This window comes from Phocoena phocoena, chromosome 20, assembly GCF_963924675.1.
Source record: "Phocoena phocoena chromosome 20, mPhoPho1.1, whole genome shotgun sequence".
NCBI classification, from domain to species: Eukaryota; Metazoa; Chordata; class Mammalia; order Artiodactyla; family Phocoenidae; genus Phocoena; species Phocoena phocoena.
Genome location: NC_089238.1, coordinates 41,008,978 through 41,034,982, shown reverse-complemented (window position 1 = coordinate 41,034,982; position 26,005 = coordinate 41,008,978). Strand labels below are relative to the sequence as shown.

The 26,005-nt window shown below is 55.9% G+C and overlaps 1 protein-coding gene across 4 annotated transcripts; it reads left to right on the top strand.

Moving 5' to 3' along the window:
* The first annotated feature begins 1,263 nt into the window (after positions 1 to 1,263).
* Positions 1,264 to 25,830, top strand: SLC12A4 (solute carrier family 12 member 4). Of its 4 annotated transcripts, none has more exons than XM_065899586.1 (24): positions 1,264 to 1,413; positions 7,587 to 7,681; positions 9,054 to 9,185; positions 12,702 to 12,848; positions 12,934 to 12,988; positions 14,677 to 14,807; positions 17,806 to 18,047; positions 18,196 to 18,410; positions 18,967 to 19,131; positions 19,209 to 19,307; positions 19,605 to 19,662; positions 20,005 to 20,179; positions 20,592 to 20,710; positions 22,174 to 22,272; positions 22,459 to 22,578; positions 22,778 to 22,882; positions 23,127 to 23,295; positions 23,579 to 23,774; positions 23,887 to 24,056; positions 24,144 to 24,275; positions 24,354 to 24,461; positions 24,638 to 24,825; positions 24,946 to 25,079; positions 25,263 to 25,830. In XM_065899586.1, exons 1-24 carry the CDS (start codon positions 1,299 to 1,301, stop codon positions 25,352 to 25,354), a joined length of 3,261 nt encoding a protein of 1,086 aa, XP_065755658.1. In that variant the 5' UTR covers positions 1,264 to 1,298; the 3' UTR covers positions 25,355 to 25,830. The 4 variants fall into 4 exon arrangements, with proteins under 4 accessions (XP_065755658.1, XP_065755657.1, XP_065755659.1 ...); XM_065899585.1 differs by having other exon boundaries at positions 1,299 to 1,417; positions 7,585 to 7,681; XM_065899587.1 differs by having other exon boundaries at positions 1,299 to 1,413; positions 24,144 to 24,257; positions 25,263 to 25,354.
* The last annotated feature ends 175 nt before the right edge of the window (positions 25,831 to 26,005 follow it).

Sequence of the window (26,005 nt, the reverse complement as noted above, 5' to 3'; positions counted from 1 at the left end):
GGAGCAGGGCCTTGTGGACCAAGAGAAGAGCTTGGGCTTTTTCTTCAGAAGAGGTGGCTCTACCAGGAGCAGGGAGTCCATTGGAAGGCTGCTACTGTGGGCAGGTGAAGGTGGCATGAAGGACAGGACAAAGCAACAGACCCTGGCCAGGATGACTGTGGGGTAGGGGAAAGAATAGGGGTCAGCTCCGAGGTCTTCCTGCAGGGCCCAGCGACTCTGATCCCTTATTCTGCTCCAGAGTTTGGAGGTCAGAGGGCGCAGAGTCTGAGGTAGGTTGGAAAGATACCACTAATTCTGATATTCTAAAGCCCTCTGAGTTATAAAAGGGAGGAAAAAAATGGAGACAGAGGTGTGAGGTGGCCTCTGGGCTTTTCTGATAGAGAAACAAATAGCTAAAAGAATGGCCTAGAAAGATAAAGATGTTAAAGTAAAGCCAACTGGATACGTTATCTGAAGCAGTGGAGTAGAAAGTGAAAGAAAATTTAAGAGCAAAGAAGTAAATGGCTTGGGTAAAGGAATCCCTAAGAGGTGAGACAGTAAAAGATAAAACTGAGATGAAAGATCTTGGCTAAAGAATCCAATGCAGCGTCCAAAGAGGCAAACGGGGCTGGGCAAGGGGGATGGGTGTCCTTCCTACCGAGGAGGAAGCAGCCTCTACTGAAGGGTCAGGAATCCCCAGCAGCCTCCAACAGGGAGACATGGAGGGTGGGGGAAGGGAGGGGACTTTCCTGGGTTTCCGTTTCCAAGGTTGCGGAGGAGAGAGGTGGAAGAGAGAGATGATGAAAATGGGGAGGGGGTACTCAGGAATGGTGGGAGGCCCTGGGCAGGACCGGAATGACCTTTGCCCTCCTCCCTATCCTTCCCCGTCCCTGAATCACAGAAATGTCACTGAGCGCTCACTAGGCACAAAGCGCAGGGCCAATGCACCCCGTACCCCATCTCACGGCCCTCAAGCAGCCCCAAGAGGTGGAAGCACATTTCCCCATTTTACAAGTACCGCAACTAAGGCTCAGAGAGGGCGGCTCACCACCCGAGGTCACACAGGAATCGGGCCTACGCAGCGCGTGGAGTACTACTCCCGCCCCGGGGGCTTCACTCCGCTTGCCCCCCCCCCCCTCAGGGAGGAGCCGGCCCGAGCCCCTCCTGCTCCCCGCCCCCGAGGGGCGGCCCGGGGGGCGGGCGGAGGAAGTGAGCGCAGCGGGGAGGAATGTGAGCGGGCGGGGCACGCCGGCCCGGGGCGGCGGGGACAGTCAGGCGGGCCGCAGGGGCGGCGGGCGCGGCGGGGCCGAGCGCGCAGGATGCCTCACTTCACCGTGGTGCCGGTGGACGGGCCGCGACGCGGCGACTATGACAACCTCGAGGGTATCAGTTGGGTGGACTACGGGGAGCGAGCCGATCGGGAGGACTCGGAGGGTGAGGACGCGCCCGGAGGGGTCCTTGACGGGGGCGGGGGCAGGGAAGCTGGCCACGCGGGGCCCGCTCTCACACCGACGCCGGCCGGTGCGCGCACACGTCGATGCGGGCCCAACTTTTCTTAGACTGAGTCGCCGCCAGCAGTCCCTTACTCCGCGCGCGCAGAAACAATTTTCCTCGGCCCCCGGCGCCCGCGCTTGCGGTCGGGCCTCCCTCCCCGCCCCAGCTCCTCCCTTGCGGGCCGCGGGCGGGGGCTGCAGACGTGGCCAGGCCTGCCGGGCCAGCCGGGCCGCCCGGGGCGCGGAGAGCGCTGAGCCTCCATCTCTGGCCCTTCCCGGCTGGGAGCAACGACCGCAGCCCGGACCCCAGACCCTTCACTTCCTACCTCCTGTGAACCGCCCCTAAGCGCTTCCCGTCTTGCCTACACTTTTGTGCGGCAGCACCTCTTTCCCTAAGACTACCCTCTCTCTCCTCCCTTCTCCTCCCCTTACCCCTTCCCTCCCAGCACTCCCGGGCCCTGGAAAGAAGGCTGTGCCTGCCTGAGGGGGTCAGTGGGTAACTGCCTGTGAGTGCACTTGCGTGGATCCCAGCTTACATCTGTAGCTACAGTGGGCATCTGTGCAGCACTCACACGGGACCAGGCTTGTCTAGGTACTTGAAGTGAATTAACTCGTTTAATCCTCCTAATTTCCCCCATGGGATAGGTCATGTTACTCACGCTTAGGGAGGAGCGAATTGAGGCATGGAGCCTTTATGTAACTTGCTCTAGGGGATTCAAATCGAGGGTTGGAGCCTCCAGAGCCCTAACGCTTAACCTAGATGTTAAACTGGGCCTGAAGGTAAACCCCTCCTCCCCTCCTAGGTGCCTGCCCTTGACCCTTTCACCATCTCCTCCCCCAGGAGCCCCCCAGGGGGCTGTCCTTGCAGGGTCCACTCTTGGAGTGTGAACACTGCCGAGAACAAGTGTCTGTATGTGTAGCAGCATATGCATGTGTAATTGTGCTTCTTCAAGTGTATAGCTGTGGGATACCGCAGAGTGAAGGTGGGGTCAGGATAGCACTTCTTGTGGGCCACCATTTCCTGCAGGGTTATCGATGATGAGGATGGTGATGTGACTGATGACAAATGCTTCGTCTGTGACTGACCGTGATGGAGATATGCAGGGAACGTGTGTGTTGGCATGTATCAGGTGATGTGATGTTGATCTGACTCTGATCTGTCTGTGATGGTGACATGACTGAGGTGACCCATGCCTGATGTGGGTGATGGCTATATGTGTGTCACCTGGCTGCTGTGTGAGGAGATGGCACAGGACAGTGGCAGAGGCTACTGGACATCATGGTCATTTAACAGGCTTCACGGCTGTGTGGGTGCACACATCTCAACCCCTGCCCCATGCCGGCACCTGCCCCTAGCCTTGTTCCAGTGGCCAGAGCAGGAGCCAGCATCCACGCCTGCTCCTCTGTTAGCCCTTGGAGGCTCGCTCTCCCCAGAGGCTGGGCTGGGCTGGGCTGCATCCCTAAGATCAGCCTGGACCAGTGGGTAGGCAGAGCGGAGTCCTGCCTCTGGCCCCGCCTTGGCCTCTCACAGGCTGACTATAGGGAACTGGAGCTACATTGGCTGAGTCCTGCCAGGTCCCTCCAGGCTAGGCCAGCTCCTCCCGCTATCCCCCTTCTTCCTCCTCTTCCTCCCTTTCAGCCAGATCTTGACTGCGTCTGCGGTATGGGGGACACTCTGCACCCTGGTGAGTGGTTATGATCCTTCTTGGTGGGGGCTGCAAAGGGTCAGGGGCACAAAAATAGTGACCCCTCAGGTCCATCTTATGGGGACCCCCCAGCTTGGTGTCTGAATCTCTCAAGGCCCATACCTCTGCTCCAAAGGCCTAGATGGGCCTGTTCACCCAGCTCACTGTGGCCTGTGGGCAGGAGGTGAAGAGGCTCTAGAGGGGTACCCCTGGCAGATACCTGTGAGCAGAGGGATCAGGAGTGTCACCTGGATCCCTGCTTGCAGCTGGTACATTCACAGCTGCTGGCAGGAGCACACATATATGTGTACCTCACAGGCAGCGCCCAGGCCCAGCCTTCATGCTGTGGTTCGCCAGGGGTCTCAGGTGGTATCTGAGCAGCTTTGGCCTGGCAGGCATGCCCAGACCTGCCCTGGAATTTTTGGAATAGCTGAGGGCAGTACAGATATCCAGGCACTGCTTAGACACCAGCCCCCCACCCACCCAGTTCCCACAGTCCCATGGGAGTTGTCTTTAAATGAGGTTTTGGGGAACTCCATGGAATCCCTGCTGAGTGTCTGGCACCAGATTGTCCCTTTTCTGATGCATCTGAGCAGTTGGAAGAGTAGGTGTTACTAGCTCTACTTCATAGAAAAGGAAACCAAGGCAACACAGAGAGGGTAGGCAGGTTGCCCTGGGTCACACAGTGGGAGGTTCAGGAATCCAAGCTAGTCTGCTGGCCACTGAGCACCAAGAGCCTTGGGTATGCACACCCTGGCCAAATTGCAAACCCCAGACACTCTTCTCTAGTTAAAGGCTTGTACTGCACTCTGGGGTGCCTCCTGGGATGGGTGGGGGTCCAAAATAGGAGTAGAACCTACAACTCAGCTCCCACCTGGCTCTGGTGGATCCTGGGACCCAAGTTTGGCCCTCTCACTGAGTGATCTTGCCTCTGAATCTCTCTGAGCTTTACGTTCCTTGTTACTAAAAGGGGGTAAATGATATCTACTGGAGTGTTGCTGTGAGGACTAGAGGTAACCCTTGCAAGGGCTCTGAGCTGCCCTGGACTCATGGCTGAGGGACAAGGATCAGCTGGGTCTTAGAGGACCATCCACAGGCATTTTGGGGGAACTGCTGTGTGCTCAGCTCTGTGTTTTCTGGATACTAGTGCAGTCTTCAGAGAGATGAGGTAACAGTGGTGGGGCAGGCTGCAGTGCAGGAGTTTAGAATAATTTATACTTTACTTTCAACCTACTTCCACAAAAGGATCAGAAGAGATATGCAACAGAAATGCCTCCCCAAGGGACTGTTACTGTCAGGTCAAAACCGTGCAGAGGAAAAAGGCAAGGACTCTGAGACGAGGTAGATGGTGACTGCATCTAAAAAATAAATTTAGCTTAGAGGTTCCTGGCAGCCAAGGTAGAAAGGGAAATAAGATGAGCTCTTATAGTTGCCTTTTTTTGACAAAATGAAGCCTCTGACTTATAAAGGGGAGATTTTTTTGGTCACAAAAATCCAAGAGTACTTTTCAGAGGCTTCTCACTGAAGGGCTGTCAGTGTAATGGGCATTGTTACTGGGTTTTCAGATTTTTGTTGTGGCTTCTTATCCTGATCCTGAACAAGCATCAAGGGCACAGCAAACGTCACAGGGTGTCTGAGGAGCTACGTGACCCCACGAGGCTTTTTTAAAAAAATTATCTATTTATTTATTTTTGGGTGCGTTGGGTCTTCGTTGCTGCGCGCAGGCTTTCTCTAGTTGTGGTGAATGGGGGCTACTCTTTGTTGCGGTGCGCGGGCTTCTCATTGCGGTGGCTTCTCTTGTTGCGGAGCGTGGGCTCTAGGCACGTGGGTTTAAGTAGTTGTGGCACGCAGGCTCAGTAGTTGTGGCACACTGGCTTAGTTGCTCCATGGCACGTGGGATCTTCCCAGACCAGGGCTCTAACCCATGTCCCCTGCATTGACAGGCAGATTCTTAACCACTGCACCATCAGGGAAGTCCCCCCACGAGGCTTTAACATGGTTCTGTAGGTTGGCCTGAACTCCCACTACCTTTGTCCACTGTGCCGTTGGCATTACCCTACATACAGCCATGTAGCTTCTGGGACTGAGCTTCTTGGCTTACTTAGCTAATCCAGGTTCCTAGATGAGGCGATGTACCACTTTTACATACTGTGGGAAGGAACAGCTGATTTTGCCCCAGAAATTGTCATCAGCATGCTTTCCCTGTCAGTCTCTTTGGACAGTAAAGAATCCACAGTGCAGCACCTGCTGAGTGATTGTTGGCCCAGAGGAGGCAAGTTAAGTCTCATACTGATGGCAAGAGGATGTATCAGGTGGAAGAGGATGTATCATCGTTCAGTATTCTTAGCTGCACACAAGAGAAATGGATTGCGGGCTATTTAACCAGAAAAGGTTGGCAGGTAGCTCTCACAAAATCAGGCATGGCTGGAATACCCCACTAGGCTGGATCAGTGAAGACACTTCTGTTGCCGCCTCCATCACTGGACACCAGGTCAACACTGCTGCCACAGTCATTGCCATCCAACACCAATGTGGCTTCTTTGAACCAAGATGTCATCTTTCCATTTGCTGTGAAGCCTCCAGCCACTGCCACTGCAGCTGTCAGACTGTCTGAAGGGGGTTTTACTGTTAGCAACTAGAAAAGGAGTACTTGGTGTCTTCTGCCTGCTTGATGAAAAAATGGGAATGTCACCCACTGAGACTCACAGTGGACACAGTTTGGAAAACAGGGAAGAGTGTGAATGCCGGTGGCCAGAAAATGCAGCCAAGCTTTTTTTTTTTTTTTTTTTTTTTTTCGGTACGCGGGCCTCTCACTGTTGTGGCCTCTCCCGTTATGGAGCACAGGCTCCGGACACGCAAGCCCAGCAGCCATGGCTCACGGGCCCAGCCGCTCCGCGGCATGTGGGATCTTCCCGGACCGGGGCACGAACCCGCGTCCCCCGAATCGGCAGGTGGACTCTCAACCACTGCGCCACCAGGGAAGCCTGCAGCCAAGCTTTGAGAGTTGAGGCAGGCGTATAAAAAAAAGGTGCATCTGGCTCCTTTCTGTGAGGTTTTCTTGGTGCTGAGGCACTGCCTCACCAGCCTAGGGGGTAGGTGGATGCTGGGTTTGGCCACTTGCCTAGTCTGGAGAAAGCAGCTGCGATCTGGGGACAGGGAGGTAGGTCAACAAGAGGGTCCTGCCAACAGTCCTGCTTAGTCCCACACCGACCTGGTCAGGCTTCCGTAGGGCTTTCCTAGATGACCCTAGACAGCTTCAGGCACCCACTTCCGCTCTCTGGCCAGTCTCCTGCTTGCCCCTCCTCCCGGCATTCCTCGGGTGGCCCTCAAGGACACCCCTGCGCAGTGCATGGTGGGGTGGCTAGTAGGCGGCCGGCTGGCCATGGCGGCAGAAGGAGCCCTGTGTAGCTTCATCTGTCTGGAGGGCAGCACCTCGGGGGAGCCCTGAAGACACCGAGCCCTGGGCACCCGGCACACTGGATATTCCCGAAGGGCTGGAAAATGGGAGTGTGTGTCTCAGGGGTGGTCTGAAGGTGGGCCATGACTGGGCCACGCCCTCCTGCAGTTGACTCTGCCCCTTGGTGTTAAACACGTGCTGTCTGGGCCCTTCACACCTGTGCCCTCTGCTAGATGAGTGTACACGCTGTTTTTTTTTTTCTTTTTTCTTTTTTTTTTTTTCTTGCACGGTACGCAGGCCTCTCACTGTTGTGGCCTGTCCCGTTGCGGAGCACAGGCTCCAGACGCGCAGGCTCAGCGGCCATGGCTCACGGGCCCAGCCACTCTGCAGCACATGGGATCTTTCCAGACCGGGGCACGAACCCGTGTCCCCTGCATCGGCAGGCGGACTCTCAACTACTGTGCCACCAGGGAAGTCCTCTTTTTTTTAATTTATTTTATTTTTGGCTGAGTTGGGTATTCATTGCCGCGCGTGGGTTTTTCTCTAGTTGAGGCGGGCAGGGGCTGCTCTTCGCTGCGGTGCACGGGCTTCTCATTGCAGTGGCTTCTCTTGTTGCGAAGCACGGGCTCTAGGCACACGGGCTTCAGTAGTTGTGCCATGCAGGCTCAGTAGTTGTGGTGCACGGGCTCTAGAGCGCAGGCTCAGTAGTTGTGGCACACGGGCTTAGTTGCTCTGCGGCATGTGGGATCTTCCCGGACTAGGGCTTGAACCCGTGTCCCCTGCGTTGGCAGGTGGATTCTTAACCACTGTGCCACCAGGGAAGCCCTACGTGCTGGGTTTTGATCATAGGTCACTGCCAATTCTGGCCCTTTCAAGGAGGCTGGCAGGGTATGATGGGGAAACAGGCCCAGCATGGTAACACTGGCCCACAGAGTGCTCCACAGAGATGACGGCACGCCTGCTGGGGAGGAGTGCATGCTGGGGTTTCAGTAGGCAGCCCCTGACTGGGATTCCGTTCCTCTCTCTCCACAGGACATGGCAACCACAAGGAGAGCAGCCCTTTTCTTTGTCCCATGGAAGCTTCCAGAGGAAGTGACTACCATGACAGGAACCTGGCACTGTTTGAGGTAGCTGAGGAGCCACTCTGGGCCGCAGCTGTGGCAGGGAGGTGGGTGGGCAGGGACCTGTCAGGACCCAAACTTTAGCTCAGCAGACAGGCTGGATGTTTTGCCTCCTTATGTCTCGGCTTCTCCTCCAGTCTCCCCTTGTCTGTCTCGCTCCCTTGGCAGTCAGGCTGTGGTTCCCTCGGCCCTTTGAACTGAAACTGCTTTCCCAGAGGCCACTGTACCCCATTACCACCTCCAGGGGTGTTCACCTTTGACTTCCATGCAGCCCCTCAGCAAGGTCACCACCTCGCAGTATTTCTTGCCTCAGAATTTCCTTTGTCCCCTTCACTTCTAGGACTTCTCATAGTCCATGATTCTTCCCTCTCCTGTGAACTCTTCCCTGGCCTTCCTGGTTGACTCCTCCAACTCTGTCCCCATCAAGTTTACTGAGCCCTGGTCCTTCTCACCGGATCTGCCCCCTCTAGCCATATCTGCAACCTCAGTGGATGTCTCTTTGGAAACATTCCCAATTTTGTGCCTTTGAACTTGAATTTTATCATTTTCAGACTCAAGCTTAGAAGTTGTATCTGGATTGAAGTCATGGTTTAGGCCCCTAAATTCTGACCCACACATTCAGCTGCCCCATGGAAGTCTCATAAGCTCTTCAATCTCCATATACCTGCAAAGACCTGCATCTTTACTTCTTACACCAGACCAGTTTCTCCTCGTGTGTAGGGTCAGAAGGGAGCTGATAGACAGGGAAAGACTAAATGTGGGCCAGAGGCAGGCGGAGGCACAGTGCTGGGGAAGCTGTGCTAGATGCTGCATGGGAGCTGGAGCCCTGGGAGGCCTCTTGACCTGGCCCCACCTGCAGATGGGCTAGGGCTCCAGGATCCCATCTTGGGGATTGAGGTGGGTTACTCATAGGGTGTGAGACCTGGTGGAGAAGACCATCCAGGACAATCAGGGTTTGGGCAGATAAGAGAGACTTCACTTGTCCCACACCTCTTTTGACCTCCTTGGTTCCCTGGGGTGACTAGGGTGGCTTTTTTGTTGAGGGCAGATATGAGTCCCAGAGGCCTACTCACACCTGGGAGGTGGCCAGGCCGAACAGGCAGGCTGAAGCGTGCCATTCCCCTGTCTGCCAGCCGTGCCCTGTCCTGCCCTTTCCCCCCAAGGCAGGTAGTTTTGCAAATGGGCTGGTAGTGATTGTAGCCAAGGTGGGGCAGAGAGAAGTGAGTCCTGGGGTGTGGCACCCACACCTGCCCAGTGGGCTGGCTTGGGTTTCCCCAGGCCTGCCTCAGGGCTTGGCAAGGGGCCAGAGGCCAGGCTGCTGTCTACACACAGGTAGCCTGGTGCCAGTTGCCAGATTGCCCTGTGGCCCCGTTTACAGGAAGAGCTGGACATCCGCCCAAAGGTATCATCTCTTCTGGGCAAGCTCGTCAGCTACACCAACCTCACACAGGGCGCCAAGGAGCATGAGGAGGCTGAGATTGGAGAGGGTGCCCGCCGGAGAGCAGCCAAGGTGAGCTGGTCAGGGGCAGCAGAGAGGCCGCTCCTAGGAAGAGAGATTCAACACCATGGAGTTGGCAGTTTCCCCACATAGTTATGAGCATCCTGGGGGAGGTAGGTGCCAGGTTTGGTGAGCATGGAGGATGGGCACTGAGTGCTTTGGGCTCAAGGAGGCTTCAAGGGGTGGGCCAGGGAGGTGGCCCTCAGGGCATAGGACCAGGGAGGCCCTCAAAAGTAACAGTGGAACGTGACGTTACTTAGGCCTCTCTGTGTGTGAGGCATCATGCTAAGCAGTGGGCTTGGGTTCTTGTATGTCATCTTCACAACAAAGCTGTGAGGCAGGTGCTGGTTTCATCCCCATTTTACAGGTGAGGAAGCTTGAGTGTTGGGGTATTAGTAACTTGCCTAAGATGACTAAGCTGAACAAGATCAATGCATAACGCTGGGAGACTTGTGGGCTTACTGTGAGGTATGTGACTATAGAATGCCAGATCACTGGCATCCCATCAGGATGGATAAGGATATTACCTTTGGATCCAGGAACCTGGTTGTCCCTCGGGGCTATGTGACCTAGAGCAGTTGACTAAACCCTTTTGCTGTGTTAGCTCCACTGGCAGACCCCTCCGACAGTCCCTGGGTTCCTTGAGCACCAGGGTTGGGGGTGATAGGAGCATGCCTCTTGGGGCTTCCCTATCCCTCTGCTGGTCCCATCCCTAGTCGCTATCCAGGCCTCTGGCCCTCCAGCCGTCCTCTCTTCGGGATGACTTTGCACATCTTTGTTCAGCTCCCCTGTGTGACAGGGCTCAATTTAACTGAATGCTGGGTTTTTTTCCCCCCTACGTTTTCAGTTTGGAGGCAAAGAACGTTCCCTCCATGTCTACTGACTCCCTGAGGTTTGGGAAGAAGCTGTGATTTGGAAGCAGCTTGAGTCTGGCACTAGATGTAGTATTCTTGCTGGAGGTCAGCACAGGCAGGAGGAGCTCTTGGTTGAAATAAGCCAAATCCCCAACCTCAGACCTGCCCATGAGATTTGGACCTTACTGAGGTGGGCCAAGGCGAGAGGCTGATGTGCACCCCTCAGTTCTGGGAGGCAAACTAGCCCACGCTTGAGAGAGGGCTGACTATCTGTGTTTAGCCCTGCAGTGGGTGGTGGGATCCTTGGGTAAAAGCCTCCTCCCTGTCCCTTCAGACCAAGCCCAGGAAGCTGGTGGCTGGGAGTAAAAAGGTCCCTAAGAAAGGCTAGTGTACATCTCAACAAGGTGTCAGAAGAAATTGTGAGTTGGTGAAGGGCCATGGTCCCTTGGCCTTATGAGGAGCCTGCGAGGATGCTGGGGTCCAGCCTCAGCTTACCTGCCAGCTCACCTGGCCCTAGGTTAAAGATGAGAGAGGATGGCTGAGTGTCCCAGCGCCAGTGGCTTTTTCATGGAGAAAGCAGGAGCCTGGTCAAGTCCACAGAGAGTCAGTAGGAAGCTAGGGAGCTGGGGCCGCTGAGCTGTGGCCCTCGCCCAGGCAGGTCTGAGCAGGGGCCTCAGAAAAGGAAAGCTTAAAGCCGGAAGGGCGGTCCTCCAACCAGACCACACCAAGACCCAAGGCAGCCTCTCTGTGGCAGCCGCTCCGCCTGTGGCCTGGTGACCTTCTGAGGCTGCCAGAGGTTATTTGGAGATGCAGAAAGCATTTCCGGTCCTGCCTTTTCCCACACTGCCCTTTTCCCAGAGTGACTCAGCCTCAAATGGGGGACTGGGAGCTGCTACTATCCAGCGGGTGGTCCAGGGCCTCTGAGAAGGGCTCAGACAGAGCCCAGATGAGGTGTATCCGTCACCTACACTGTGCAGGACAGTTTGAGGGACCATTTGTTTTTACTTGGGCCCTTCTAGGCCCTTCTGTGGTCCTTAAGGCTGCACACAGATACTGCCCCAGGCCTGGACCCTTGAGAAGAGTTCCTGTGACCAGAGTTCTTTCTCCCACCCCAGCTCCAGGGCAGCAGGCTTTGCTGGGGCTCTGGTGGAAGCTCTCAGGGCCCCACAACTCTGGGCTGCTCTCATGTGAGGCTCAGTTCTTCAGGAAGGCACCAGCACATGGGGCTCCCCTGATGGTCTAGTGGTTAAGACTCTGCACTCCCAATGCAGGGGGCCTGGGTTCAATCCCTGGCCAGGGGACTAGATCCTGCATCCCACAACTAAGAGCCCACATGGCTGCGACTAAGACCCAGCGCAGCCAAATAAATAAATATTTTTTTAAAAAAAAGAAGAAGAAGAAGGCACCAGCCCTAATCCTGTTCTTCAGCGTCTGCCCTGGCCTCCTGTTTGGCCCCTACTCTACCCTTAGGTAGCTGAGAAATCCTGCCTGGATATGCCCGTTAGACCTTCCCTACCTGTCCTCCAGCCTGAGTCCCTACTCTCTATGCAGGATTTTCCCAACAGGTTATCCCAGAGGCCTTCTAAGGCATCGCTCGCTGGGCTCAGGAGCACCTTTTGAGTACCAGCAGGGCCTGCTGATAATAGAACAGTGAACAAGCCACGTCTACCCAGTATGGTCATTCGAGTGAACAGTTACCGTGACCACTATGATAGAAGGGTATATCAGATGCTGAGGGGATGCAACAGGAAGTACCAACTCCAGCTAAGGCAACCTGGGGGAACTTCCTGGGAGAGGAAACAGTTACGTCTCCTGAAGGTTTAACTGAAGAGGAATTTGCCAGGCAGTGAGGCAGGGGTAACCCTCCCAGGCAGAGCCCAGCACATGCCCTGGTTCAGAGGCTCTGAGGGACTGATGTTGTCAGGAGCTGAGGCTGACAAAGGTGATGGGGCAGGCCTGGTGGCCCAAGCCAAGGAGGCTGGCCCACACTATGCATTACAGTATAGACAATGCAGAGGGGTTTTAGTAGGGATGATGAGATTGGACTTGGTTTTCAGAGACCTGTTCTGGCAGCAGAGCGGGCTGGAGTGTGGAGAGGTTGAGAGGCACAAGAAGGCACCATCCAGGTGCCCCAGATGTAGTGCCCCAGGTTCAGGGGACTAAGGCTGAGGCAAGGAAGGCTTATCTCAGGGCAGCTTGAGAGGCAGACTGGGCAGGACTCAGTGTCCACTGGACTGAACTGGGGGATTGGAGAGAGGGAGGGTCAGGAACAACTTAGACTCTGGCTTGGGTGACATGGGTCATGCTGGGTGGGAAGGTGGAGATCTGACACAGACCTCACTTTGCAGAAGTATAAAAGAGGAGAGGAAGGGAAGGGGGCAGTACCATGAGGGGGAGGTGAGGCTCAAAAGCTCACACGTGGGGTTTTGAAAAGAATCAGGTTTTATACCTTCCCAGTCCCAAACTGTTTCTTCATGTATCAAAGTCAACACAGACATCCTCTCACCTTACCCCCTGCACTCCCCAGGACTCCACTTGGAATATCCCTCTCCAACCTGTTCTCTGGTAGAACACCCTGGGGGCGGGGGACTGTCACGTGACCAGGAGCTGGCCTCCGGTGGAGCATCTGGGCCCCTCTGACGCTCTGTCTTCCCCTCCCTCTCTTGCTCCATAGGCACCCAGCATGGGCACCCTCATGGGGGTGTACCTGCCCTGCCTGCAGAATATCTTTGGGGTTATCCTCTTCCTGCGGCTGACCTGGATGGTGGGCACGGCCGGTGTGCTGCAGGCCCTCCTCATTGTGCTCATTTGCTGCTGTTGTGTGAGTATCCCAGCTGGGGCAGGGCCACGGCCACCCCCCAGAGCCCACCCAGCTGAGCTGCTCACCTAGGCCCTCCTTTCTACAGACCTTGCTGACGGCCATCTCCATGAGCGCCATTGCCACCAACGGCGTGGTTCCAGGTGGGTGAGCACCACTCAGGCCTGAGGAGGGGATGGGCCCAGAATCCACCTTGACATGCCTAGGAACACTCATTGCCCCGCCTCCAGGCAGTTTTCTGGTGGGATCTTAGTCCTTGACGCGATGACAGTGCTACCACTTAGGAGCATCCTTGCTTGACAGAGCTTGAGATTGCTGTTGTTTTGTGTTTTGTTTGTTTGGTCTTTTTTTTTTTTTTTTTGGATAAAAGTACTTTTTTTAAAAGCGGGGGCTGGGGCTGATAAAGAAGGTGATGGGGCGTACCTGGTGGCCCAAGCCAAGGAGTCTGGACCACACTGGATTACAGTATAGACAATGCAGAGGGTTTTCAGCCGGGATGATGAGATTGGACTTGGTTTTCAGAGACTCCGTTTTTTTACTTACTCAACCATGTATTTATATCACTGTGGACTCCTGGATATTTATTTTATTCTTTGGCTCATAATCTTAGTACCATCATTATTTATTGTTTTGCTTGACCTGTTCCACTCTGGCTATTTGGCTATTTGGGTTGGCTTCTGTGTTTGAATCCTTTTCTATTTTTTTCAAATAACAACTTTATTAGCATTAGTATAAAAGTAATAGGGGAAAAAAGGCAATATATGTTTACCATAGAGGGTTTGAAAGTGCAAAAAATGTAGAAAAGAAAATGAAAAGTACCCATAATCCCACCATCCTAAGGTCAAAACTGTTAGCCTTTTCATACATGGTCTTAGGGTCTTGTAAAGTATTGAGATGTATTGTTTTCCCCAAACTCTGTGTGTATGTGTGTGTGTGTGTGTGTGTGTGTGTCTGTGTGTGTGTGTGTCTGTGTGTTTCTAAAGTGCTGGAAACAGTTCATTTGTGTTTTTAAAACAGGATTGACATTACCTAATTTTTGTTATTCTCCTACTCTTGGGTTCTACTTTTTCATTATTGTAAACATTATTGTCATAAACAACCTTGCACACTGATCTTTGTTCACGCCCCTGGCAGTTTCCTTAGAAGAGGGTCCTAGAGGTGGGATTACAGCATGAAAGGGGTTATTAGCCTTTTTAAAGCTTCTTGATCACTGTTGCCAGATTTTTCACCAGAGAAGTTTCATCAGGAGCAGCTTCAACCAGCAGCATGGGATTGTTCTTGTCCCCTGCACCCTCACTGGCCCTGGGGTCCAGTGTTGACTCAGTCTTGCCAGGGGTGTTAGACTCTGATGGAAGCACAGATTCAGGGCAGCAGGGTCAGCCATGGACATTCACCCAGTGGCCGGCCCTAGGGGCAAAAAGCTAGTCCCTGCCCTGGTCTGGAGGGTCAGACTAACAGAGATAGCTCTTGGGAGGGGTGAGGCATGCTGAGATAGGACACACCCAACCAGGGGAGGCTGCGGGGACTAACCTAACTGCAGGGAGGTGGGGGACAGTAGGCCACTTAGGCTTTGCTGCGGACCTAGAGCTGCCCCAGCAGAGTATTCATGTCACTGGCCCGCCTGGGTGTTGGAGTCAAATGGAAATCAGGTCCGACCGCAGCCTGGCCACTTATTAACCATGCTGCCTTGGGCAAGTCTTCTAACCCTTCTGCTCATTCATAAATGGGAAAAGCAGTCCCTGTCCCTCTGGATGGTTGTGAAGGGTTGTCATGGGAGAGGCCCCCTTGAAGAAGAACCAGCCCTGACCTATGTATGCTTTTTCTGTTGTAGCTGGGGGCTCCTATTTCATGATCTCCCGCTCGCTGGGACCAGAATTTGGAGGGGCTGTTGGCCTGTGCTTCTACCTGGGAACAACATTTGCAGCGGCTATGTACATCCTGGGGGCCATTGAGATCCTGCTGGTGAGTCAGGCTAAGCCCTGGCCAACTCTGGTCTTGTCCAAACAGTCCATTTCCCATAGGCCCAGGCGGCTCATGCTCCCTTCACCTCTGGTCAGGGTCTAGGGCTTATAATGAGGGAGGCCTCTTCAAGGGAGAAAGATCTTTTTTCAAGCCAGTCTCCCCTTCAGCCCTTTCCCAGTTTGGGCCAGGCAAGCTAGGGGCCTGGCTGTCTTCACCTTGACCCTGGATGTTCCATCTACTCGGGCAACATCTCAACCATGGCAGGTGGTCTGTGAACTACTGCATTTAACTCAGAGACAGATCTTGGTGGTGACTCAGAGCCTGCCTCCCAGGCTCATGTGGGCTCTGGCCAGCTCTGTCTCCCCCAGGGCTCTGTGCTAATAAAGCCCTTCAGATCCATCTTATCCTCATCCCTAAATCAGGGTGAACAGCCACAGGACCCTGTTTGGAGGTCAGTGCCACCTCTGTGGGCCTCATGTGTGCTCTGACTCAGTTTCCCGCTTCCCACTGAACTGCCCTCGTGGTGGGAGAAGAGGGGGAGGAGCAGTGGGGAGGACAGGGTAAAGAGTGCCCGCCCCTGGGCATCCAGACAGTAGATGTCTAGAGGAACTGCCTGTCTATTCCCACCTCCAGGTCCCCTGTCTGTTGTGTGGAGCCTGTTCCTGGATATTCTGGGGGTTTTGTTGTTTGTTTTTCTTTTTCTTTTTATAAATTTATTTATTCATTTATTTAATTTTTGGCTGCATTGGGTCTTTGCTGCTGCACGCGGGTTTTCTCTAGTTGCTGAGAACAGGGGCTACTCTTCGTTGCGGTGCGCGGGCTTCTCATTGCGGTGGCTTCTCTTGTTGCAGAGCATGGGCTCTAGGTGCGCGGGCTTCAGTAGTTGTGGCTCACGGGCTCTAGAGCGCAGGCTCAGTAGTTGTGGCACACGGGCTTAGTTGCTTTGCAGCATGTTGGATCTTCCCGGACCAGGGCTCGAACCCGTGTCCCCTGCATTGGCAGGCGGATTCTTAACCATTGTGCCACCAGGGAAGCCCTGTTTGTTTTTCTATTACCCACATTCCTACTTTTTTTTTTTTTTTTTTTTTTTTTTGTGGTACGCGAGCCTCTCACTGTTGTGGCCTCTCCCGTTGCGGAGCACAGGCTCTGGACACGCAGGCTCAGCGGCCATGGCTCACAGGCCCAGCCGCTCTGCGGCATGTGGGATCCTCCCGGACCAGGGCACGAACCCACATCCCCCGCATCGGCAGGCGGACTCTCAACCACTGCGCCACCAGGGAAGCCCCAACCCACATTCCTACATTTGTTATGTTGATTTCTTCTGTAAGGAAATTGTCCTTTTTCCATTTGTTTATTTATTCAACCATGTATTTATATCAGTATGGACTCCTGGAGATATATATATATATTTTTTTTTTTTTAAATAAATTTATTTATTTTTGGCTGCCTTGGGTCTTCGTTGCTGTGCGCGGGCTTTCTCTGGCTGGGGCGAGCAGGGGCTACTCTGTTGTGGTGTGGGCTTCTCATTGCAGTGGCTTCTCTTGTAGCGGAGCACGGTCTCTAGGCAAGCGGGCTTCAGTAGTCGTGGCGCATGGGCTCAGTAGTTGTGGCCTGCGGGCTCTAGAGCACAGGCTCAGTAGCTGTGGCACGCAGGCTTAGTTGCTCCACAGCATGTGGGATCTTCTCAGACCAGGGCTCGAACCCGTGTACCCTGAATTGGCAGGCAGCCTCCCAACCACTGCGCCACCAGGGAAGTCCCATGGACTCCTGGATATTTATTTTATTCTTCGGCTCATAATCCTGTGTTGTCATTATTTTTTTGCTCCTCAAACTGTTCCACTTCTGCTATTTAGCTATTCAGGTCAACTCCTGTGTCTGGATCCTTTTTTTCTTTTTTGTAAATAATGGCTTTTTTTTTTTTAATTTATTTTAATTTATTTGTTTTTGGCTGCGTTGGGTCTTTGTTGCTGTGCGCGGGCTTTCTCTAGTTGCGGTGAGCAGGGGCTACTCTTCATTGCAGTGCGCGGGCTTCTCATTGTGGTGGCTTCTCTTGTTGCGGAGCACAGGCTCTAGGTGTGCGGGCTTCAGTAGTTGTGGCTCACGGGCTCTAGAGCGCAGGCTCAGTAGTTGTGGCACACGGGCTTAGTTGCTTTGCAGCATGTTGGATCTTCCCGGACCAGGGCTCGAACCCGTGTCCCCTGCATTGGCAGGCGGATTCTTAACCACTGTGCCACCAGGGAAGCCAATAATGGCTTTATTAAGAGATAATTCACATACCATACTATTCACTACCCATTTAAAGTATACAATTGGATGGTTTTTAGTATATTCATGAAGTTGTACAACTATCACCACAGTCAATTTTAGAACATTTTCATCACCCCAAGAAGAAATCCCATGGTCATTAGTGATCACTCTCCATTCCCCCCAGCCCTAGGCACCCATTAATCTGCTTTCTGTCTTCAATAAGATTTAATCAGGGACTTCCCTGGTGGTCTAGTGGTTAAGACTCAATGCTCCCAATGCAGGGGGCCCGGGTTCGATCCCTGGTCAGGAACTAGATCCCGCATGCTGCAACTAAAGATCCTGCATGCCGCAACGAAGATCCCGCACGCAGCAACAAAGATCCCACGTGCTGCACCTAAGACCCTAAGACCCGGCGCAGCGAGATAGATAGATAGATAGATAAAGATTTAATCAGGTTTACCTATTCTGGACTTGTTGTATACATGGACTCATACAATATATGCTCTTTTGTGACTGGCTTTTTCTGAATACTCTTTTTTGGTTTTGTTTTTTTTTGGCCGTGCAGCTTATGGGGTCTTAGTTCCCCAACCAGGGATTGAACCTGGGCCACGGCAGTGAAAGCACTGAGTCCTAACCACTGGACCGCCAGGGAACTCCCCTCTGGATACTCTTAAAAAAAGAAAACCAAAATATTGGGCTTGACTCTCCACATAGGAAGATTGAACCTCCTCTATCTGTTTTCTTGTTTCAGACCTACATTGCCCCACCAGCCGCCATGTTTTACCCAACAGGCACTCATGACATGTCGAGTGCCACCTTGAACAATATGCGGGTGTATGGGACCATTTTTCTGACCTTCATGACCCTGGTGGTGTTTGTTGGTGTCAAGTATGTGAACAAATTTGCCTCGCTCTTCCTGGCCTGTGTGATCATCTCCATCCTCTCCATCTATGCTGGAGGCGTCAAGTCTATTTTTGACCCTCCCGTGTTTCCGTAAGTAACCTGGGAATACATCCAGGCATTGCACTGACATCCTTCCCACGTGGACGGCCTTGAGTTGTAGAGGCTACAGGGTGGAAGCAGGTTGGGGTCTCTGGCTGAGCAGGTGCTGATGCTTCTGTCCCCCCCCTCCGCCCCACAGAGTATGTATGCTGGGCAATAGGACCCTGTCCCGGGACCAGTTTGATGTCTGTGCCAAGACAGCCATGGTGGACAATGAGACGGTGGCCACTCGGCTCTGGAGCCTCTTCTGCCACAGCCCCAACCTCACCGCAGACTCCTGCGACCCCTACTTTCTGCTCAACAATGTGACTGAGATCCCTGGCATCCCTGGTGCAGCTGCTGGCGTGCTCCAGGGTGCGTCCTCTCTCCTGTCCTGCTCCTGCCCCCCACACTGAGCAGGAGGTAGGGAATGAGCACGGAAGGATGGATTAGCACAGAGCCGTCCTTGTGTGTCCAGCTCAGGAATGGGAGGCAGTTCTGGCTGCCTTCCCAGCCCAGCCGTGTCCTCTCAGCCTGGCTCCTGGCAGCTGGGTTTCGGGTGAACGGAGCCTGTTTGGCCAGTGTCCCAGGCCTTCAACAACCCCCAGAAAGTTCTGGCAGCCCATTTCTCCCCAGCCACCAGCCCCTGACCCTGCCTGTGGTTGTTCTCACAGGAGCCATAAAGGGCCTCTGTCTAGGAGGCAGGCAGTGGCAGGTGATGGTGGTTCAGCCACCTTCGCCTTTCAGACTTGTAGCCAGACAGCTCCTTCTCTGTGGCCAGAGCAGCCCGGTGGCTGACACCGTAGCCATTTGGCTGAAGTCACCCCCCTGAACCCCGAGAACCTCTTACATTTGCAGCCTCTGGCTGGGCTGCCCCAAACTTCCCTGGGAAGTAGGTGGGGCTGCAGTGGTGATGCTGCTGCCCCCACAGAAAACCTGTGGAGCACCTACCTGGAGAAGGGTGAGGTCGTGGAGAAGCACGGGCTGCCCTCCACAGACGCCCTTGGCCTGAAGGAGAGCCTGCCCCTGTACGTGGTGGCCGACATCGCCACATCCTTCACCGTGCTAGTTGGCATCTTCTTCCCCTCCGTAACAGGTGAGCCCTCTTGCCCGCCCACCCTGCCCTGCCCCCACTCCTGGGGAGCCCCTCAGGGAGTTTCCTTGTTTTTGGAGGCATTATGGCTGGCTCAAACCGCTCCGGGGACCTCCGAGATGCGCAGAAGTCCATCCCAGTGGGGACCATTCTGGCCATTGTTACAACCTCCCTTGTGTGTATCCTTTCCCAGGCCTGGGGTGGGTGGGGAAGGGGGACAGGAGGTACTTGCCTGTGTATAAGTCACCAGCTGGCACGCGCAGACACACTCCCTATGTGTGCATGTGTACCTCACCCCTCACACACGCACACTCAAGGGGTGTGTACACAACACGAAACCCACAGCTGCAGGTGTCCCAGCTGAGTCTGCCAGCTAAGGCTTGGGCGAGGGGCCCTTGGGCGCTGTGCGGGGATGCACGGGGACGGCAGTGGCAGCGGAGGCCGCGGAGGCCGAGCTTTCCTTGACGCAGCCACAGACTTCAGCAGCGTGGTTCTCTTTGGCGCCTGCATCGAGGGTGTGGTCCTCCGGGACAAGTGAGTGATCTGGGCCCCTCCCCGTGGCACTGGGCTCAGCTTTTGCTGCCCTGACACTGGCCCCCCTTGCACACGTGGTTCCACACATGTCCTCAGGCTGCTGGTTGCCAGTGGTGGGTCAGGCCCCAGCAGAACTTTTGCTTCTGAGAGGATGGTGACATCAGATCAGGACTGGGCTGAGGGGAAAGGATAGGGGCTGGTGGCCTGGCCTCTGCTGAGGGGCCAGAGCTCTGTCCACCATAGCCATCCTTCCTGACTTCTGCCAACCCTCAATCTGGGCGACCCCACCCAGGGTTTGGGGGGCTCCTTGCATGGAACATGGCCTGAGTCCGGCCCCTGCAGGTACGGCGATGGCGTCAGCAGGAACCTGGTGGTGGGCACGTTAGCCTGGCCTTCGCCCTGGGTCATCGTCATCGGCTCCTTCTTCTCAACCTGCGGCGCCGGCCTACAGAGCCTCACTGGGGCACCACGCCTGTTGCAGGCCATCGCCAAGGACAACATCATCCCCTTCCTCCGGGTGAGCCTTCTGCACTTCCCCACCGCCTGGGTGCTCCTGGCCCCTCACACCGGCTGGGGCAGAGAGGTAGGAGATAAGTATGGGTGCGTTTTATCCTGCTGGGGGCTGGGGCCAATGCAGCTATCCATGGAGAGCTGCTGAGAGCTGCCCTGGCCCTGGCCCTGCCCTGCTGTTGGCAGAGCTGCTTGGGCCCAGAATCCCCAAGGCCTGTCTGTGGCTCATCCACAGCAGAGATGCCTGAGGAAGTGGAGGGCAGAGGAACTCGTACCTATCAGGATAGGCATGGGTGTGACCTGAGCCCCAGAAGGACTTCATGATAGAGGCCAGACTGTGACTTGTGGCCTTAGGTGTGGAATGGGGGCAGTGGAACTAACTTCTTCACTTCGGACCCCACTGACCCTGGTGCTTGCAGGTTTTTGGCCATGGCAAGGCAAATGGCGAACCAACATGGGCACTCCTCCTGACAGCACTCATCGCTGAGCTGGGCATCCTCATCGCCTCCCTTGACATGGTGGCCCCCATTCTATCCATGTGAGCTGGGGCTCAGGGCAGGGCTGGGGGATGGTCTTGGGAAAGGCTCCTTGCACTCTCAGCACCCCTCAGCCGGGGGCCCTGCCCAGCAGCTCTGTGACCCTGTCTGGTGTTGAGGGCGCAGTAGGGAGATGTGTCAGGCTGTATGGGGGGATGTTTGCCTGGCAGAGCTCAACCACTTCTGCCTCTGGAGCAAGCCTGGCACTTACTCAGAAATTTTAAAGAGACCAGTAGGTCTCATGTGCCTCTGTGGGAGACCCCCAGAGCAGGGTCAGGGCAAGCATTGGTCTCTAGCACCTTGATGAGGCCACCACTACCTCATCCGTTTTCAAAGTTGTTTGCTTTTAAAGTTCTGGAATGCTGGGCATCTGAATCTGCCAGTGCCCTGCAGGAGGTGATGAGCTCGCGGCAGTTTCCAGGGGTCCTGGCGGCAGGGCTCGTGTCCTTGCTGTGTTCACCTCTGCCAGGGTTGGGGCCCACTCCACCTCTCCTCACACATCTGGCTCCACTGCCAGTGCTCCTTTTGCTTGTTCAGTTATGACTGAGCCAGCCTTCACTGCCCCACTCAGCCTGTGAGACTGAGAGGGACCCCCTTCCCCCCGAAGTAGCTGCCCCCCAGCCCCAGCCAGGCCTGCTGGAGTCAGTGCTCTCTTGTTCCCCCCAGCACACCTCCGCCCATTACTGCCCAGCTCCACCCACACATCAGCGCACACCTGAAACTGTTCTTGCCACAGTCTTCTTGGGTGGTGGCCCCTTACTGCCCAAGTCAGAGGATGTATCTCAGCCTTATCACTTGGCTCCTCCTGGCAGCCCTAATGGGACACCTCATGGGAGTCCCTGCCCCCTGGCACGCCCTCTTTCGTAAGCCCTGCTGCCTTCTTGTCTGTCCTTCCTCTCGTACCAGCTGAGGATAAAGGTTGGCGTCCCCTCCACTCAGCCCTCTGCCCCTCGGCTGTCATTCCTGGAGGGCTCATGCGGTAGGCCTCCCCCATCCCAGTCTCCCACACGCACCGCAGTGTCCCTCAAGTGTCTTTAACTCAGTGATTCAAAATGGCCCTTGTCTTCCCCTGACCCACTCTCCCCACATTCATGACAGCCCCTCATCCAACTGGTCACCCAGGCCAGAAGTCTGACTGTTGTCTAGCCATCTCCAGACGCTGAGCCCTCCTTGATACCATCCTCTTCCACAGCTATTTCCCCTGCCTGCAGCCTCCTCCCCTCCTCTGCCTGTGAGCACTTGCCCATCCTCTAAGACCTGGTTCTGCGGACACTGCTGCAGTGTCCCATCTGCATCAGGCTGTGGGACTGGGTGTGGTGAGGCTGAGAAGACCTGCCTGAGCCTGTGCACGGCAGGGCCATGACATGTCCTGGTTCCTCATCCAGGCCCAGCCTGGAAGGGCAGGGACATCAGGTACCTGGCTGCCAAGGAGGCTGCTCTGTACCGGCCACTCCCTGTGCTGCAGGTTCTTCCTGATGTGTTACCTGTTTGTGAACCTGGCCTGTGCTGTGCAGACGCTCCTAAGGACCCCCAACTGGCGGCCTCGGTTCAAGTACTATCACTGGTAAGTGCCAGCTGGGCCTGAGCCAGGTCCTCTGACACAAGAGCTATTGGGGAAGCCGGGAGCCCCATTCTGGTTGGGGTTTGAATTTTCTGGGCAGCAGTTGCTATTGGTGAGAGATTGGGGGTCTGGGCCTGGGGCCCTATTGGTCTCTCCCTGATTCTGGCCCTTTCCCACTCTCTGGCCCAGGGCGCTGTCCTTCCTGGGCATGAGCCTCTGCCTGGCTCTTATGTTTGTCTCGTCCTGGTACTATGCCCTGGTTGCCATGCTCATTGCCGGCATGATCTACAAGTACATTGAGTACCAAGGGTGAGTGAGGGCTGCCACCTGCTTGGGGCCTTTGGGCCACTCTTCATTGGGTTGTGGGGAGCTGAGCCGTCCTTTGTTAGCCACCGTGGTGCTGGGGCTGGGGGACTGTGATTCGGGCCTGGCCCCTTCATCTCACCTACACACGGACACAACCCCTGGGTGGGACCAGGAGCTTACCAGCTTGTGGGGGCCTCTGCAGGGCTGAGAAGGAGTGGGGCGACGGGATCCGAGGCCTGTCCCTGAGTGCTGCCCGCTATGCACTGCTGCGGCTAGAGGAGGGACCTCCTCACACCAAGAACTGGCGGTGAGTCACGCCCGGCCTGGTGGGGCCCAGCCCAGGCACTGTGAGGGTGGGAGAGTCAAGAGGTGCTGGCTCCCCCTCCCTAGTCCGTGCTCCCTGTCCTGAGTTGCCAGGGGCACCATCCTGCTTATTTGGCCCTTGGATCACTGCTACGTGTAGGGGCCTGTGAGCCAGGAAGGGAAGGAGCTGGGCTCCCTGGAAACCTCTGGCCCTGGTCTCAGGCTCCCTCTCCATTCGGCCGCCACAGACCTCAGCTGCTGGTGCTGCTGAAGCTCGATGAGGACCTTCATGTGAAGTACCCACGGCTCCTCACTTTCGCCTCCCAGCTTAAGGCCGGCAAGGGCCTGACCATTGTTGGTTCTGTCATCCAGGGCAGCTTCTTGGAGAGCTATGGCGAGGCCCAGGCCGCTGAGCAGGTGCCTGCTGCAAGGGGACGGTGTTGGGAGGACGCTGAACTGGACTAGAGATGTCTGGGCTGCAGCTGGTGCACAGCCAGCCAGGTGGACAGCACTGCTGCCAGCTGAGAGCTGGAGCAAGGGGGTTATAACTGTCCCATCTTGAAAACATGGCGTCTGGGTGGGCAGCTTGCCCCCGTCTCCTCCCCCACCCCCACCCTCTGCGCCCTAGGGGCCTTGGTGGGGAGCCCAGCAGAGGGGACGCTGATGGCCTTGCTTTTTGACCCTGCTATGTTCCCCACAGACAATCAAGAACATGATGGAGATTGAGAAGGTGAAGGGCTTCTGCCAGGTGGTGGTGGCCAGCAAGGTGCGTGAGGGGCTGGCCCACCTCATCCAGTCTTGCGGCCTGGGTGGCATGAGGCATAACTCCGTGGTGCTGGGCTGGCCCTACGGCTGGCGACAGAGTGAGGACCCACGTGCCTGGAAGACCTTTATTGGTGCGTGAGGGTCAGGGCCTGGGCTCGACCACATAGGACAGGGGCAGGGGTCAAGTGGGGACAGAGGCCAGAGGGTCACAGGCTGATGATCAGTAGTGCCCCTCCTCCCCAGACACCGTGCGCTGCACCACGGCCGCCCACCTGGCCCTGCTCGTGCCCAAGAACATCGCCTTCTACCCCAGCAACCACGAGCGCTACCTGGAGGGCCACATCGACGTGTGGTGGATTGTCCACGACGGCGGCATGCTCATGCTTTTGCCCTTCCTGTTACGCCAGCACAAGGTGGGCCAGGCGGTTGGGCCCCGGTGTGAGGGGCCGGGCCCTTGAAGGGGTGGGGTGTGATTGAACCACCACCTTCTGTTGCCACAGGTCTGGAGGAAGTGCCGGATGCGCATCTTCACGGTGGCCCAGATGGATGACAACAGCATCCAGATGAAGAAGGATCTGGCTGTCTTCCTGTACCACCTGCGCCTCGAGGCAGAGGTGGAAGTGGTGGAGATGGTAAGCCACCTGCCCGACGTAGCCCTGTGGATACCCTGCCCCACGTAGCGCGGTCCTCATGGCTCACCCTCTCCCCAGCATAACAGCGACATCTCTGCATATACCTACGAGCGGACACTGATGATGGAGCAGCGCTCCCAGATGCTGCGGCAAATGAGGCTGACCAAGACTGAGCGGGAGCGAGAGGTCAGTGGCCTTCTCAGTCCAGGGCAGGGTCAGGCCTTGGGAGACGCCATCAGGTGGGAGCATCAGAATGATTCACCCCAGCCCCACCCATTTCCCTAAGGCTGGGTGATCACGCTGGGCCAGCCAGGCCCACCCTTTCCCATGGCACCGAGGAGACTTCCTCTGATTGTCCTCAGGCCCAGCTGGTCAAGGACCGGCACTCAGCCCTGCGGCTGGAGAGCCTGTACTCAGACGAGGAGGAAGAGTCTGCAGCTGGGACTGACAAGATCCAGATGACATGGACACGGGACAAATATATGGCAGCAGAGCCCTGGGATCCCAGCCATGCCCCTGACAACTTCCGGGAGCTGGTACATATTAAGCCGTGAGTGCAGCAGAAATGGACCCAGCCACATTAGGGTCTGGGGTGGGAGGTGGGATGGGGGCAGACAAGCCCTGTGGGTGGGCCAGGGGCGGGGCCCACGTTCAGCTGCATTACCTTCAGGGACCAATCCAATGTGCGGCGCATGCACACGGCTGTGAAGCTCAATGAAGTCATTGTCACACGCTCCCATGACGCCCGCCTGGTCCTACTGAACATGCCCGGCCCACCCAAGAACAGCGAGGGCGATGAGAACTGTATCCCTTTGTAAAGAGGTGGGCAGTGGGGAGGTGGACAGTGTGTGAGGTCAGGCCAGGAGCTCCTCTCCCTGGGTACCCTAGGGGGTGCCAGGGCACCCAGCTCTGACTGACGGGCCAAACTTCCCTGGGTGCCCCTTGGTGCTTCCCTGGGTGCTGCCTCCTTGACTCGATGCCCTACAGACATGGAGTTCCTGGAGGTGCTGACTGAGGGCCTCGAACGGGTGCTGTTGGTCCGTGGTGGTGGCCGTGAAGTCATCACCATCTACTCCTGAGCCCAATACAGACTTGTGGCCTAGAGTGGAGGCGTCCAGGGTAACAAACAGCCCCCTCCCAGCACCCGCCCGCCAGCCCTGCTTTGCCCAGCCCTGCCCTGGACCCAGCTTTGCTAGGTCTCCTTGGAGACTGGGCCCAGACCTGACAATGGAGGTGGATCCGAGGTCCTGCAAGACCCTGAGAGGTTTGGGGACTTCCTGTCCAGCACCCCAGGACGCCTGTCCTGACTCAGAAGACTGGTGGGGGCTGATGTGGGGTTTGAAGGCAGCTGGCCCAGGAGCGCTATTTATTGCATATTTATTGTTTGAATGTCACCATCAGAGAGGAGGGCAAGGGCGACCAGGGAGGGGTCTGGCCAAGCCAGCCTGCAGGAAGATCTGACTCAGGCTACTGTGGGCAGGGACTCCCACCAAGCCGAGCTGAATGGAACCAGCCAGCTGAAGCCTGACTTTTTTCAATAAAACATTGTGTACTTCTGGGCCTCCTGCTGCCCCGGCTCTGTTTCCCCTGGCACCAAGGGAAGGAGGCGGAACTGAACCCAGGCCCAGAGCTGGCTCCCTGAGGCTGTGCCCCTTTCCGGAAATCTCTGGCCACCCCCATTGGCCAGGCTGTCCCTCCCACTGACCCTGGGGCCCCTCCCACCCCAACTC